This window comes from Pelodiscus sinensis, chromosome 3, assembly GCF_049634645.1.
Source record: "Pelodiscus sinensis isolate JC-2024 chromosome 3, ASM4963464v1, whole genome shotgun sequence".
Taxonomy (NCBI): domain Eukaryota; kingdom Metazoa; phylum Chordata; order Testudines; family Trionychidae; genus Pelodiscus; species Pelodiscus sinensis.
The window spans coordinates 181831129-181848065 of record NC_134713.1 but is presented as its reverse complement, the minus strand read 5'-3'; the positions used below and the strand labels follow the sequence as shown (position 1 = coordinate 181848065).

General features: G+C 45.9%; 1 protein-coding gene across 1 annotated transcript; it reads left to right on the top strand.

The window, feature by feature from the left end:
• Window positions 1–2: 2 nt before the first annotated feature.
• Window positions 3–16913, top strand: PNO1 (partner of NOB1 homolog). Its single transcript, XM_006114100.3, has 7 exons — window positions 3–270; window positions 3500–3649; window positions 10747–10830; window positions 11602–11662; window positions 14102–14219; window positions 15812–15882; window positions 16593–16913. The coding sequence occupies exons 1-7, from the start codon at window positions 61–63 to the stop codon at window positions 16658–16660; spliced, it is 762 nt and encodes a 253-aa protein (XP_006114162.2). The 5' UTR covers window positions 3–60; the 3' UTR covers window positions 16661–16913.
• The last annotated feature ends 24 nt before the right edge of the window (window positions 16914–16937 follow it).

Below are 16937 nucleotides of genomic sequence, written 5' to 3'. Positions count from 1 at the left end.
TCCGTGGGCCCGGGCTACGTCGATCTTTTAGCCCGGCTTCGCCCGCACGTGGGGTGCTGCATGGAAGGGCCGGTGGAGGACGGGGCCGGGGTCCCAGCCCCGCAGACCCAGGGCGCGGCGGAGGCCGGCGGCTTTATCAAGGTCCCCCGGCGGGGCAAACGGAAGCGACGGGCGGCCGAGCTGGAGCGGGGCGGGGCCCCCATGGACACGGGGCAGCCCCGGCCCAGCAAGAGGCCCAACTTCCCCCCCGTCTCCGCGGACGCGCTCAGGGTGAGACGGGACGCGCCGGGCCTTGGGCCTAATCTCGGGGGTGTCGCTCCGGGGCCCCGCGCTGCCCGGTCCGCTGTCACCGAGCCCTGCTCGCCGGGGGCCGCCATGGGGGAGAAGCTCCCCTGCGCCGCCTCCGTGCCAAGGCCGAGCTCCTAGCGTGGCTCACAGCTGGGTCCGGCCGCCAGCCGTGTGGCAGCCCGGGGTTTGGGGGGGGGGGTGTCCTGTCGCCTTAGGGCTGTAGATAAGGGCGCAGTGGGAGTACCGGGGGCAGCGGAGAAGTTGTTAGGTTTCACCTCCCTGCCGATGAAGCTGTCGTGTTGAGCGATGTTGTTAATTTGAAAGCTGATTTTTTTTTTTTTTAAAGCAAGAAAAGTAGTCGAGGGCGCTAGACCTAATCTTGACTCCACCCGTAAACTTCTCTGGTTTTGCGGCTACGGAATTGTTTCATGGGTTTTCTCCTTTTGTTTTTTGTATACACACATGATACATGACCGTGCTGGGAAATAATGAGACCAGTAAGTCGTGTGCTGAAGGGTGTAACTAGAAAAAAGCAGCCACTTTCTCCTCTTTTCAGCTCAAGTGATATTAGAAATGATAGGTACACATTTTTAGATGGAAGTGTAACTTTTCAGTGGACTATGTCCCTTTAGCTAGAATTTAGATTTCCGGTTTTATAGTAATTTTTGCAGACACACTTTTTCTCCAGTGAAGATGAGCTTGTTAACTTGGTACTGAAGAGCATTGTTTTGAAACTAAGCAAGAGTAGTTGGGGAAACATTTGCAGCAAGAAGTTTCAGCTTTTTAAAAGTTGAAGTAATTGCTAATAACTCTCCAGTACCCTGGCACTGCCTGTTTCCAGTAAAATTGCACTAAAGCTAATCTTTTAAATTAAAGATTGATATGGTACACAGATAAAGAAGGGAAAGTATCTACAACGAGGTGTCATGTTTGAATGATCTAAACCTAAAAGTTTTGCTAAGAATTTTGAGATACATACAGTCCATAATGAGCATTGACCTAGATTTAGATGTGCAAGTTAAACAGTACAATTTAGGTATTGGTGAACAAGTATTTGGTTATATCACTCATGGGCAATTTTACAGAGTTTATTGTGGAAAGTAAATATGTTATCAAGTGGCAATTGTCCCTCAGTCTGTCAGTATTTGGGGAAGGCTGACTGTTGGAAAAACAGTCTGGTAAGGAAAGATTTGGGCTACTTCCCTGGCTGCGTTCATCTGTGGTGGTTTTATTCATCTCTCTTGGTACACTCAATGTCCAGTGATGTGTTCCTTGTGAATGTCCATTGACCAGCTAATGGCATCCAACACCATGCTCTGCCACATCAGCTGAGTGTAGTGTTGACTGTATATGGAGCTGGTCAACACTGGCTTGTTGGGATTCCAAGTAAGGATGTTAACTATTTTTTATATAAATGTGAAACCGCTGGAAGCTCTAGCAGTTACACCAGAGGTGGGGAACCTTTTTTGGGTTGGGAGCTGCACAAAAGTGAGAAGCAAATTATATATATATATATATATATAATCTCAACCCTCACTGACATAGACACTCTCAACATTCCTCTCCCACACCAGAGCATTGGGTGGCCCTGGCTAGTAGATTTTGTGTGTTCCAGCCCTTCAAGGGGACAACGAGGGAGGGCTGGAGCACCAGCGTGGGCACCCCGATGCTGGTGGGGAAACCCTGAGCCTAGGTTACGCGTTTACATGGTGGGGGGCGGAGCTCAGGCGGGAGCCAGCCTCCCCCCTTGACTCTGATAGAGGCAGCAGTGTGGGGACAAGCAGCTCATGGGAGCTGATACACATGTACCAGCTCCATCCTTCCCTCCCACCCACCGTGCCACTGTCTCAGTGGGAGGTGGGGGGGAAGGCAACTTCATGGAGCCGGCATGCATGGAAAGCCATCTTTTAAGCTGGCTCCGTAACCATGCCAGCTTCTGCATAGCTACCTCCCCGGCCTTCCCCCACGTCCCACAGAGGCGGCAGCTTGGGATGGCAGGCAGAAGCCTCTGAGAGGCAGCAAAGGGGAGGAGGTGACACTGTGGAGCCAGCATGTATAGAGAGCCAAATTAAAAACTGGCTCCCCCTGGAACCAGATTCCATCCCCTTTCCTTGCTGCCTCTGATATAGAGGCAGTATATGTGTGGGGGAGGGGAATTGTGTATAGTTGATATGATTAATTTATAAGCCTAGGTTTATCAGTTAATCATGTAATCAACTATACGCTAACATCCCTAATCCCAAAGCGCCCAGGACTCCCAAGTATCAACGCATAGGTTTGCACCTTGTAGTTCCAAGCTCTCATGGTGTGGGCCAGAAAAGCGTACTTCTCTATCTTCTGACATCGGGCATGGTAGAAGACTAGATTCCTGTTCTCAAAAGGCACCGTGATGTCCACTGTGATGATCTTTCTTTGCTCCTCTTGGTGATGTCTGGGAGTTGCTGGCTGATCATTCTGAAGATGGTGGAGTTGATGAAAGCCTTCCTCCTGGCCGGTGGGATGGCTCTGACTAGGTGATCCTGGATGACATTGTCGCATCTGCCAGGTTCTGGGGTGCAGCATGCATCCACATAGGACCAGTGTTCTCTTTAAGCTGTGCGCTTGTGCAGCCAATCAGGAGAGATTCAGATGCCACCCAGCTGATTAGCAGAGCATCCACAGCTAGGTATTTTTATTTCTACTGGTGGTCCACGTTGCCTTGACACACACAAAAATGTATTCTGCACATGGATAAAAAAGAGTAGAGGGAACGATGCACTAGATATGGGGTAGTGTTTCGTTGGCATAGCCACATATCCTGCACCACTTTCCCCAGTTCCCATAGTGGAAGACTCCATTCAGCAGAATGCAGTTGAGCCAGACCAGGTGGATGTACCACCAACTTAGCAAACCAGCTGAATTTTGTGAAAAGAAACGAAGGAGAAGAACCATTAAAAAGTTTTGTAACCACATAGCCACAGAAGTTTACAAGTGGACTCAAGACCAGTCTAATATCTATCATAAATAAAATATAAAACTACTTTCCCTGAACTGGCAGACTCTGCGTCTTTTGAAATTTTAGAGCTACTGTGTTTTTTACCACTCTTTTCTTTCATTGGTGCTGTGACTTCAAGGCAATAACGTGATTTGAAGATTGAACAGTCTGAGAAGCTGTCCTTTTGCAAGAATGGTCATAATGATTAGTTCTCCTTAAACTTTCTTTTCTTTTTAGAGCGGAAAAGATGAAATGAGGAAAATTCCTGTACCAGCAAACAGATACACCCCTCTGAAAGAGAACTGGATGAAAATATTCACACCTATTGTAGAACACTTGCATCTTCAAATCAGATTTAATTTAAAAACAAGAAATGTAGAAATCAAGGTAAGGAGAAAACTCCTCTTTCCCTGTATTTTCATGCAGCACATCAGTTAGCTGAATTAGCACAAAAACTTGTTAATTATCTAGATCTCAGCTATTACCTATTGGAAACTAATGTGGAGCCATGTAAAACTTGCATGATCAAAATACAACTTACTAGTTGGCAGGTACTTTACTCATAAACAATAACATTTAGAGAAAGGGATTAACACGTGCAATGCTGACTTTCAGGATCAGTTTCTCTCTCTAACTGGACATCCTTGTAAGGGAGGGAAAAATCAATTTTTGGAGCAGGAAAATTTTGGCTGTGACCCAAATGCTAGATCTTACTGCAGAACAAAAGGCTTTGTAAATAATTAAGACTTTATTACACTTTTGTTGCTGTTATAAGTACAGGTTTTCTGGCTGTTAAATCCCATAATGATTTTTTTTTATTCATCATAGCACAGGAGTGGGCAGTAATTTTTGAATGAGGGCCACTTCAAAAATGTTTGAAGTGGTTGCAGGCTACCTCAAAGGGGTGGGGCCTCAGATGGAAGAGGCGGAGCCTTGGGCAGAAGGGACAGACATTTAAATAGCAGGAGTTGAAAGGGCTCACGCCTCCCCTGCGACTCCCAGGCATCACGTTCGTGGGGGATGGGAGCTGTATGCCCTTTCAATTCTTGATATTTAAAGGGCTCTCTGCTAGCATGTTGCATAGGAGTTGGGGACGCTTGAGCCTTTTCACCTGCTCCTATTTAAAGGGCTCACACCTTCCCTGTGCCTGCCGGACAGTGTATTGCCTGGCAGCCATGGGGAAGGCCTGAGCCCTTTAAACCAGGGCTATTTAACCCATAGACCACATGCACCCATGGCCCATTTGTTTGTGGCCTGCGGTGTGGTTTGGGATTATGCGGGGCTCAACGCGTGGCCTGCAGGTGGGATCCTTTGAACATGGCCTTCACTGGGAATATGCTCCACAACAGCGAGGTGCCTCTGAGGCAGGGTGAGCATTGAAAGATGCAAACGGATGGGCTGTCTGGGACAGATGGGTACAGGGCGTTGGCATTTCTAGCCCCCAGGGAGGAGGTGCCAGGAGCACCGGGGCATTATGGGAATTGTTGGCTGGTTAGCCTGGTGAGCAGAGCCTGAGAGGTGCTGACTGGCTTACACTGGCCATGTTTGGGTCCGGCACCAAAAAGCACTGGATTCAGCAAATGCTGAGGGTCACAGTTTAAATGTAGTTGCATGTACATACAAATATATGCAAATAGCTTCTTTCACGTTGATGGCATGAATACAAAGATTAAGCCATGGCACTGGACCCAAATGTGGCCAGTGAGAGCCAGTCAGGCTCTATCCACAAGGCTAAGTAGCTAGCACTTCCTACAATGCCTCGGTGCTCCTGGCACCACCTCCCTGGGGGCTAGAAATGCTGACACCCTGTACCCATCTGTTCCAGCCAGTCCGTCCGCTTGCATGCTCACCCCACCTTGGAGACGCCTCGCCATTGTAGAGTGTGTTCCCAGTGGAGGCCATATTCACAGGATCCCACTTGCGGGCCACGTGTTAAGCCCCAGGTAAATCCAACCATACTGCAGGTCACAAACGAATGGGCCATGAGCTGCATGCAGCCCGTGGGCCGCATGTTGAGTACCCCTGCTCTTGAATGTGTTTGAACAATTAGAAGAAGTTATTTACTGGTTGAACCTCTCTAGTCCAGAACTCTCTGGTCCAGAAACATCTGTCATCCGGCATGATTTTAGTTAGCTGGATGTCCAATTTTCATGGGTGTGGCCAAGTTTCCAGTGGTCCCATAAAGTTTGTTTACAACCACCAGTCCTAGCTCTGTCTTCTGTGATGTTACTTAGCTCTAATTTATTCCTAAGTGTCCTCTAACAGCCCAGTAATTAGACATGTTGGTAATGCTGCTAGACAATATTGACCTCCCATGGTCAGGAAAATTCTCCCATTCAGAACCAGTCAGATACTGAGGGTGCCAGATTAGAGAGGTTAAACCTATTCTAACTTTTTTGGTATCACAATATTAAAATGCTATTCAAAATGTACAGCAATTTCCCTTTTTGAAAAAAAAATGGATGCCTCCCACCATCAAAAGAAATTCCAATAAAATCCAGCATGATTTCCTCCCTGAGCCTCTAGCACTTGATGGTTCTACTTGAGTCTTTGAACTTGCTTTCCTTCTCCACCTACTCCAGTATCCTCAATCTTTTTTTTTTTTTTTTGTTTTTTTTTTTGGTCTTTTAATCTCACCTTCCACCCCCTATACATACATTTATTTTTGGAGCTTCAGGGAGTAGCCAAATTAGTCTGTTACAGAAAAAAACAACACATGGTCTGGTAGCACTTTATAGACTAACAAAACATGTGGATGGTATCATGAACTTTCGTGGGCACAGCCCACTTCTTCAGATGACCCGAGTTATGAGTTTGGGATATGAAAACTCAAAATAAATAGGAGAGGGGAAGGGGAGAGAGAGAGCATCATTAAGTATCTGGAGAATGAGTGCTTAAACCTAAGCAGATAAAAATCAAAGTCGATAGATAGATTCCCAAGACAGGAAGGATACCACTAGGAGAGCTGTTAGCATTTTCACTGGTTATTAAGTACTTTCTGGGTGTCTGGCTGGTGAGTCTTGCCCACGTGCTCAGGGTTTAGCTCAGTGGTCCCCAACACGGTGCCCGTGGGCGCCATGGCGCCTGCGGGGCCATTTTTGTGCGCCCGCCAAGTGCTCGGGGCTGGCCTGGCCCTGGGCACGTGGTGCATGCGCTGTGCCGGAGCCGGCCCGGGTGCATGGTAAGCGCCGGCGCCGGGAGTGCCACGAATTGACCGCTCATGCCCTGGGCGCGCGGCGCTTGGAGGACGGGGGCGCCGGTCCTGGGCACGTGGCGCTTAGGAGGAGCGCTGGCCCCGGGCGCTTCGGGCGGGGGGCGCCGGCGTGCGGTGCTTGGGGGGGGGGGGGGCCGGCCCGGGCACGCAGCACTTGGGGGAGGAAGGGGCGCCAGACCCCGGCACGCGGCGCTTGCGGGGGGGGCCCGCCCCCGAGCATGCGGCTATGGGGGGGGGCCGCCCACCCCCTGGCGCCCGGCAGGCAAACGGCCACGCCCCCTGGCGCTCGGCAGCCTCTAAAGGTTGGGGACCACTGGTTTAGCTGATCGCCATATTTGGGGTAGCGAAGGAATTTTCCCCCAGGGTAGATTGGCAGGGGCCCTGGAGGTTTTTCGTCTTCCTCTGTACTGTGGGGTACTGGTCACAGCTGGAGGATTCTCTGCATTTTGGGGGTCTTCAAACTATTTGAAGGCTTCAATATCTGAGATATAAGTGAGAGGATTATTGTAGGAGGGGGTGGGTGACATTCTGTGGCCTGCATTGTGCAGGGGGTTAGACTAGATGATCTTAATGGTCCCTTCTGACCTTAAAGTCTATGAGTAAGTAGGTAGTGTCCCAACCAACCCATATCATGAATGAGTCCATTAGCATGTGAATTGAATTTGTGGATGAACTGTGATTCCAGGCGCTTCCCTGTAGATCTGGCTTGTGGAGTTGGTTTGTGACAAGACAGCTACTTGCAGGTTTATCAGACTGTTGTTTGGCAGGCTGAAATGCTCACCAATAGGTTTCTGTATGTTCCCTTTACATATATCCAATTTGTGTCCATTGATTCTTTATTTCCATACTCAGTACAAGCATGATTTGATCTGTTCAATCTTTATATAAATCAGAAAAGAAAGCCCACCTTAATCCCTTATCACTTTTAATTAATTGACCAATCTTTCCCCCTACATTTCTGAACTCCATTTCCTTTGCAACATTCACTGTGTAGGGTTCTCTTATTCCATTTTCATCCTAGATCCCTTCCATTCATGCTTCTGCCCACTATTCTGTGGTAAAAGTCATAGAATTAAAGACTGGGCAGGACCCACCAGATTATGTAGCCTGACTATTTGTATCAGACCACTAACACCTCCCAGCATATACGCTCTAATTGATGTAGACCAAAATATTACAGCCTACAGGATTCTAGATTGGTGCCAGAGAGAAAGAATATGTCTGTCGCTCCTAATTCCAAGGCCCCTACAATAGCAGGGAAATGATTAAGGAGATGGCCAAAGAATCCTGGCAAGTGACTCAGTGTTTAGTGAATGGGCCCATCCTGTTCAGTCTCCTATTTCCAGCTATGACTGCCCCTGATGCTTCAGAGAAATGAGATAGGGGGATGACCAGAAAATACAGTGCTTTCACTGTCGCCAGTCTTCAGTACAGGCAGTCCCCGGGTTACGTACAAGATAGGGACTGTAGGTTTGTTCTTAAGTTGAATCTGTATGTAAGTTGGAACTGGCGTCAGCCGCTGCTGAAACTGATCAGTTTCAAACGCGGCTGAATCTGGACACCAGTTCTGACTTACATACAGATTCAACTGGGGCTGATTCCAGGAAGCCTGGGGCAGAGCAGCTGGGGTGCTGCCGGGTTGGTCCGGAGCGGTGCTGCGGGACCAACCCAGCAGCCCCCAGCTGTTCTACCCCAGGGGTAGGCAAGAAAAGCCTGGTCTGCTGGGGGGGGGGGGGGGCACTAGCTGCACCCCCCCCCCAGCAGACCAGGGAGACAGGGGTGGCAGGACCGCCCAAGTCCTCCACGGCTTTGCTCCGTCTCCCTGGTCTGCTGACCTGGGAGACGCGGAGCAAAGCTGCAGAGCACGCGGGCAGCGGGACAGTCCAGGCGCGCCGCGGCTGTCCCACTGCTGGCGTGCTCTGCGGCTTTGCTCCCCATCTCCCTGGTTTGCTGGTCGGGAGACGGGGAGCAAAGCCACGGAGCACGCCCGCAGGGGAACAGCTCAAGCGCGCCCGGGCTGTCCCGCTGCGGGCGTGCTCCAAGGCTTTGCTCCCCGTCTCCCTGCAGACCAGGGAGACGGGGAGCAGCTTTTCTCGCCCCGGAGGATGGGGGCGGCGGACCGCGGCGCATCTGGGCGTCCCGCCGCTCCCGTCCTCCGGGGCGAGAAAAGCCCCGTTCGTAACTGCGGATCCGACACAAGTCGGATCCGCGTAACTCGGGGACTGCCTGTATGTACTTCCAGCCATGAGGCTCAGTTTCTTCCATTTATCTTCCTTGCTCAGTTGTCTACTTTGTTGCTGTCTCATTTTATTGCTCTTGAAAGTTTGCATGCTTGACTTCTGTGGTTATATTCCTGCATTGCTCTGCCTGTAGTGTTTCAATTTGAGAGTCCTCCTCTTTATTTCCTGGTGGTGGTCACACAAGGCTTTCTTGTGGGTCACCTTTTTTCCCTTAGATGTTTAAATGATTTTATTTCCTTTATGTTGACGACACACAAATTTATTCTTGAGCCATTTCCTTGTATAGATCTGTATTTCTGCATGTCACTGACCTCTCATAAGACACTCCCCCCCTCCCCCCCAAAAAATCACTATTATCTGATCTGACCTCCTGGATGGTATAGTCAGCAACATTTGTATCAAGCTCTTAATGTCTGTTTCATCTGGAGCATATCTTTAGAAGGTTATCTAGTTTAATCTAAGGACTTCAAATGAAGGAAAATCTACCACATACTTAAGTAGAATCTCATAGATGTGTAGTCATTAACTTTAATCTCAACCTGGCCAAAATTGTGGGCTTCCTGCACAGACAGTTCTTGGTAGGGGTCCCAGTGTTGTGCTTAAAAGAAGCACATGAGATCTTTTTCAGGGGGATATGGCAACATGCCGTATTTATTGATAATATAACAAAGTAACACGCACAACACACAGATGTCCTGCTGATGGAATAGTTATCAGTCTGTTGCTCGACCCAACCTATTGGCCAGATAAGTTGTGTATTAGGGAGGAGCTAGGTTCTCGTCAGTCCAGACGGGTGCTTCATGGTTGTAGCAGGACAGAACCCGAAGAACCATACAAGACACCCCATTCTTGTTTTTTTTTCCTTCCACGTGAGTCTATGCATTTTGCCTTATCAGGCCTTAATCAGTCATTCAGCATCACAATCAGTCTTTCTGCAACGTGTGTTTATCTGGAGGTTGTTTTTACAGTCGGGTGTTATCTTCCGGTGAAAGTTGTTATCAGTTCCTTATCAAAGAGTGCTTGACTTCAGGGTTTGTCAATCTGCCTGGGTAGTCTGCTTCTTCAGTGTGCTTTTGCTTAGTTGATAATTATTTGGTGCTTCTGAGTCTCTGGCTCCTCCTTCTGAGTCTCTGATGCCTCTGACCATCTGGGCATGCAGTGGCCTTCACACTTATCTCTCCTAAAATACACTCTGTCTCTCATACAAACAATACATTTATACAATTGCGGCATGGAACAAAGGGTACTTTTAGTCACTTCAACAAAGTTACAAAGTCTTTCAACATTAAATTTCCTTCTGTCTATTACAAAGCTTTACCTAACACTAACATTACTATGCATTACAATGTTCTCTCCCTTCACTTCAACATCAGAAGGTGCTAACATCAAACAGAGCTGGAGCTAAGTTAACAAAGCTGCCTGGTCTGTCTGAGGCCTACGTGTTTAAATTGAATCCAAACTTATGCTCTCACATACATCCATTCTAACTAACTTATTACCTACAAAATTACAAGGCTACACCAGCAAACAAATCCCTGTGCTGGAAGGAGATGTTAGCGGGGGTTCCTTTCATACAAGTTTACTAATAATCTGGTAGACGGGGCCTGCTGCTGGTGGCCATCAAACTGTGTAGTGCCAGCCCTGGTTCTCATCTTGCAGCTCTCTGTTTTGGGATGACATGGGATTTATTCCAGAAGAAGGAAAACCTCCGTCCCCCATCCTTCTGGCAGAGGACTTTGTTGGGCATAAACTGACTTGGTGTAGAGAGAGGCTGCCCAGCATTGGTTGGTTGGGCTCAGTAGCAACATAAATTCTCATGGTGGCGCACCAGCATTAATTGAAGGCATTGTTAATTCAGGAGAACTCTGGGTCTTTGGACCCAAGCAAGTAGATCTGACAGCAGAAGGTTGACTTGGGGCACTGGTATATTTCCACCTGGTGAGTAGACGTGTTGGGGGGCTAGAAGATATTAGGTGAGATTCTCAAGTCATGATCTCTCACATGATGATTGATTTTTGTTTATATTATAGACTTGCAAAGAGACAAAAGATGTAAGTGCCCTGACAAAAGCAGCTGACTTTGTAAAAGCATTTATTCTTGGATTTCAAGTTGAGGTGAGTCTTCAGCAGACCGAACGCCCAATCACCTATAAATTGTGGAATAAGTAGGGATAATAGAATCCTGCTTGCTAGAAATTGTTGGTTTCTACAGGAATGCTGGTCATGGGATATAGGTTTTATCTAGTTTCCTGAAATAAACTTGCCTTTGTAAAGCTAGAGAGGAGAGTGTGTTGTGTAAACATTTAATTTCAAAACCACACCAAAGGGATACATTGAATCTCTGATGATTTGCCCCCCCCCCTTTGGAGGGGGACCTAGCAAATTAAAACGAATATATCTGTTTTGCTTATATCTATCATGTACTTTTGATTAAGAGAGTCTCATTCTTCAAAACTTTAAAATGCACCAGATAAGCTAAGTGGTTATTTTTTTTTAAAGGTCTTTTGGTTTAAAAAATACTTGTTATTTTGGTCCTTAAAATAAGTCATGAATTGATTGTCAGGGTTGTATACTGGCTTCAACATTTTAAGTTTTCATCTTAATGAACTTTCCTTGATCTGCATATTCTGGTGGGAGGTAGCTATATTGTTTGTAGAGATAGTAACGGGCAGCTAAAGCTCCTTCAGGATTCCTTATACAGGAACATAGGCTCACCCAACTAATTCTTCAGTGGATTAGCCTGATGCTGTTTGTTACATTGTGTGAGGTCAGTCTGTGAATGTTTTATTATTTACATGTCTTAAAAGGTATATAATGCAGCTCCTTAAGCATGCTCTGTGATCTGTATTTGGCAGTGTTATAATCTAATTTTTAAAAATATTTTAGGATGCTCTTGCTCTCATCAGATTAGATGACCTTTTTCTAGAATCTTTTGAAGTTACAGATGGTAAGTGTTTTGTGCAATACTTTCAGTAGTGTATCAGGTGTTGTGTTCTGAGCCAAAAGAAAACTGCCCTTGAATATTCAGTAGAACTTGCGAGCCATTGAGTTATATTATAGCGTAGTATATAAGTGAACAGCATTATTCCTGGCAATACAGTACAGTAGCGCATACAACTGAATTTAACAAGCATTTATGGCAACACACTGCTATAGTGTGTTTTGCCAAAGCAGCAATCTAAGGAGACCTCATCACAACACTTCTGTTGTATCTTAGTTGAAAAGTAGGGGGACTCTACTGGGCTCCTGTGAGGTTTGATCAGTTGCCCTGTGCTTGATGCTGTACAAAATAAGACAGATCTTGTTCCAAGGAGCTCAGAGTCTAAATAGCAATTTAAGAATTAGCAAACCTGTGCTGCATTTTTTTTTTAAACATTGTGTGGACTAATAGATATATCTGCTATGAAGGGAGGAGCAGCATTGCAAAGGTGATACCTTTACCTTGAATTTAAGACAGGTAAACAAAGTTATGTAGCAGATATATTGCTTCCTGTAGTAAGTAGTCACCCTGTGCCGTTCACTACTGTGGCAGGGCAGTCTTTCTGTACTCAGGTGTTTTGGGTTTGTTTTTTTGAGGGGCTGGATAACAACATGACCAGCAACACTCCTTATGCAATCTTGAAAAAGCATGAAAGTCTCCTTGAGTATATGTTGCTTCCCCGTGAGTAGGGGAAGACGTTTTTTTCCTATGCATGTGCAGCAGTGCAAAACTAACTAGAATGCATGGTGGCGGTATGGCTGCCTTTTTCCTAAAATGTCACAAATTTTCTTGAGTGTTAGAAGCAGTGTATTAGACCTTTCAGGTCAATGTTGCCTATATTCCTAATCTGGATTTCCTGTTTTCTTGACCTAATTAATTTTGGGTGTGTGGTGGGGAATCAGTTCTGGATTTTAAACTAATGGGTGGTAATGATGTTTTGGCCCTGTCTTCGCTACAGCTGACTCCACTCATCAAGCTGCGTGGAGCTGCACACAAACAAACAAACAAAAAATCAAAAGACCCCTACCATTACAAAACACTACACTGCACATACAGTTTTCTCATCTTCTCCCTGAGGAACCACAGCTGACACACGTTGGTTACATTACTTAATGCACTAATGGAAGGTGCTTGGATACAAAGAAATAAGGATAAAGATGGGCAAGATATGGCCCACCAAGCATTTTGATCTGGCCCAAGGTGTGTTCTCTGCCTGCTGCAGCCTTGGGCTGTTCAAAACAGATTGGTGCTCCCTCCATGTGCCTCTAGCATTGCACGCCTCTTGTAAAGGGTGCGGGAGAGAGACTTTGTGCACTGACCCTGCCCTATCATTGCAGCTCTCATTGCTGCCCCTGCTGTATGGCGCAGACCATATAGTGGGAGCAGCCAGCTGTTTTAAGCAGTTTGGAGCTGTGGCAGACAGAAAGCTTGCCTTGGACCAGATGGGCTTTTGGCTGGGAGCCGCCTAGGTAAGCACCTCCCAGCCAGTGTTTGCATCTAGCACTATATCCCCTCCCGCATCCCAACTCCCTGTCCCAGATCACTACCCAAACCCTCTGCACCTCCTCTCCTTCAGGTCCCAACTTCCCGTATAGTGATGTAAAATCCTGTTTCATTGGTTAACCCATTGTTTAACCGGTTAACCAATTAAAGGTGGCACGAGCTGGGGGGCCAGAGCAGCCCTGTCTGCAGGGTTCCAGACTCTGGACTCCACCAGTTAACAGGAACCAGTAAGCATCACTTGTTAAAGGTGATGCTAACTGCTATATGACATCCCTACTCCCATACCCTGTACTCCTCCTCAGGCGAGAATCATCTCCTGCACCCATCCCCCTTTCCCTGACCCTGCACTGCTATCACCTGCCCCTGGTCACAACCTCCTTTCACCCAAACTCCCTCTGACCCTAGTCCCCTGCCCTAAACTTCCTTCTGCACCCAACCTCCATCCCCAGACCCCCACATCCCTTCCATAAAAAAGTGTGGCCCTTAGCCATTTGTCAATCTTGAAGTGCCCCATCAAAAGTATTGCCCATCTGTGTATAAGAACTAGATGTTTCTAATTTCACTTCTGCTCTATGGGAGCATGTTAATTTCACATCCTCTTGTTTTGATCCTCTCCCAGCTCACATCAGGAATTAGTCCTTGTTCCCCAACCATATGAGCAGTGATTCCTGTTGATCTTACACAGTGGTCATTATATTGGTCTCTGAAACAGAGCTACCTCCGGACTGAACTGCTGTCCTATGGTAGTGTGTCATATAATCCCTATATAGGGTTTCCCTATCTTCAGAGAGACATTTTAATACTGATTCCTGTTTGTAATATGATTTGAAAGACTTGATAACTGCTATTGAAATACATGTAGCTATTTGCTAATGAAATTCAATGTTTTCCCTTGTGTTTTAGTCAAGCCTTTGAAAGGAGATCACCTTTCTAGAGCAATAGGAAGAATAGCAGGAAAAGGTGGAAAAACTAAATTCACTATAGAAAATGTAACTAGGACACGAATAGTTCTTGCTGATACGTAAGTAGACTCTTCATGTTTAATTTCCAGGCAATGTGCAGTTCCAAAAACTTGTATTTGATCAATTATCGATACTTCTTTGCAGTAAACTGAGGATGTTAAATATTAATTAATTTACTAGTTGAGTAGTCGATGGACTTTCCATCAACTAGTCTATAGGCACGTCTGCATTCTTCCTTTGAAATGTACAAAGGTGGAACTCTTGAGAGGGCCCTTGTGGACATACGCGCATGGAGCCTGGTGTTAGTGGGGGACTCAAACCCCCCGCTAACCTAGGGCTCCATGCGGTACTGCTGCTTTGAAATGCCGTGCAGAGCCTGGGATCAGCTGGGGAGCCCCAGCTGACTCCGGGTTCTGCAAAAATGCCACATGGAGCCCAGGGTTAGCTAGGGAGTCCCCATCTGACCCCGGGGCTCTGTGTGGTGCTGCTGCTTTGAAACACTGGCAAGATCAGTGAATATGGGTAGCCATATTCTGTTGTTAAAGATTGAAGGTACAGTACTCAAAATATGAAAATACTTGTTTAAATTGACAAACTAGCCCCCTTTGTGACTGAATCAGCCCTCCAGTGGAATGACGTGGTGAAGAAAAGTTAGATGAGGCCAGCAGGATGTTGGGGATTTGTTCTAATGCTTCCATGTTTGAGGACACTTTAAAGCAGAACCTTGCAGGGGTAGTGCAACTCTACCTTTTCCCTCTTTTGTAGACACAAGGCATACCCGCTACATCAGTGGTTCAGTGTTCCCTCTAGTTTTTCCCACCCTTGAGTGGAATTAGTGTGTACCAATATGGAGGTGATGGGTGGAGGTTACACCTTCATATTCGTGCACACAACTCCTGTGACAGAGGTGGGACTAAGGGGCTTTGAGTGTGGAGGGGGCTCAGGGCTGGGACAAGTTTGGCATACAGGAGTGAGGGCTTTGGCTGGGGGTGCAACTGGGGTGCAGGAGAGGGCCTTGAAGTTTGGGGAGGGGCTCTAGGCTGGAGGTGTGGGCTGTATGGCCCTAAGGATGTCACATGGTCCACAGTGGTGTGGGCCACAAGTTGAGAACCACTGTAGTAAAGGAAATGCAGGTGAAGGTTTGTGTTTTAAGATGCATCTTCAGGTACTAACTGCAAATATATAGTTGGCATCCATAGATGTGAGTATGTATATGTTGTATTCAGAAGGGTAGATAATGAATTCATTGTTTGGCATGCTTAGTGTCTTTACATGCAACATGGAGTCTTGGACTTTCAGATCAGTTTCTGCTCTGGTCACTGCTATTAAACCTGGTTACATCATAACAGCTCAAAATCTTGACCTCTTCAAATTTGGCACCATCAAGTGAACTAATCCTTACATTTATAGGAAATAAATTATGCCTAAATACTAGAGGAAAGAAATTCCACCTATTGCTGGTAGCATGAAGGAAAAGGAAAACACCACTTCAGTCATGTTACAAATGTTGTAATTAATAATGTAGAAAGTACAAGTGGATTCTAAAGATCTAGTGTGTTCATTCTTGAATCTCATTCACTTGAATGCTGTAACATTAACTACATGCTTAAAGGGAAAACCTTTAAAAAACACTGCTTTGGTTGTTTTACAGGAAAATTCATATATTAGGATCTTTTCAGAATATTAAGATGGCACGCACAGCAATTTGCAATCTCATTTTAGGTAAGCCTTGGTAACTAACCTCAGTCCAAGAACACTGATTTGTTGTAAGATCTTTACTTAAGGGGAAACTGCAATCATTGCTATTTTAAGTAAGGCTTAAATGTTTTGCCAGAAGATTATTCTAAATCTGAACCCATATTTACTCACCTAATTGACTGCTACTCTTTGGAAACAATCCCACCTGTAGGTACTCTGTTTTGTTGCAGAGTAAAGATAACAATTGTTCCTTGATTGTGTACACACCTCCCTGGCTTTGTGCTTTAGGCAGAGAAGAGGACTACACTCACTAGTGACCTTTTCTATTTCTGGCTTTTGTTTAGCGCTTACCAAAACAGATGAGTTAAAACTAATACAATGAAAAATTAGCACAGACTTAGTGTTCCGTATATAATTTGCCCATTAGCTAGCAATGACTTGGGCAGGAAAGTCTCTTGTAAACAACAAATCTATCATTTAATGCAACTATTTGTGCTTCAATGAAACTTTGCAATGTTGGTCTCCTCTTATGTAAGAATCTGACATTTTGCACCAGATGTTTCCTTAATCTGTTGGCAAACTGATAATTTCTTTTGGAGTTTCTTGTCACACAGGGCAGATTATCTTGGCAATAATGGAGCCACCTTAAGTTTTCATAAACAGCACTGATCTTACAGCAGAGTTTGTACTAATGGTTCTCTCTCAATATTATAACATGTCTCTCTTCTTTGCAGGAAGCCCTCCATCAAAAGTCTATGGCAATATTAGAGCTGTAGCAAGCAGAGCAGCTGAAAGATTCTAAGACTTCGGACTCAAATTTGGGACTCTGTATCCACTATACAGATATTGTTGCAGGAGATCTTAATACACAGTTAATGTGTATAGAAATAAGTGCTGCATGAAGCATACAGGTGCTCAGCCTCGTTCAACTTGATTGGGATGCTTAGAAAATAGGGCTGCTTTTGCAGTCTGTTTTCATTCAGATGTCTGACACTATTTAAGTAATTTAATTTAAACCCTCATGTTCATTAAAGATTAATACTTTATCACTAAAAGTGGTTAATTTTATTTTTATCAAT

What these genes read in the sequence shown, in the direction of transcription:
- PNO1 (XM_006114100.3), top strand. Translation starts at nt 61, where the DNA reads ATGGAAGGGCCGGTGGAGGACGGGGCCGGGGTCCCAGCCCCGCAGACC. An exon ending in TCTCCGCGGACGCGCTCAGG is followed by an intron (nt 271 to 3,499) that starts GTGAGACGGGAC and finishes TTTTCTTTTTAG; the next exon opens with AGCGGAAAAGATGAAATGAG. An exon ending in AATTTGCAATCTCATTTTAG is followed by an intron (nt 15,883 to 16,592) that starts GTAAGCCTTGGT and finishes TCTTCTTTGCAG; the next exon opens with GAAGCCCTCCATCAAAAGTC.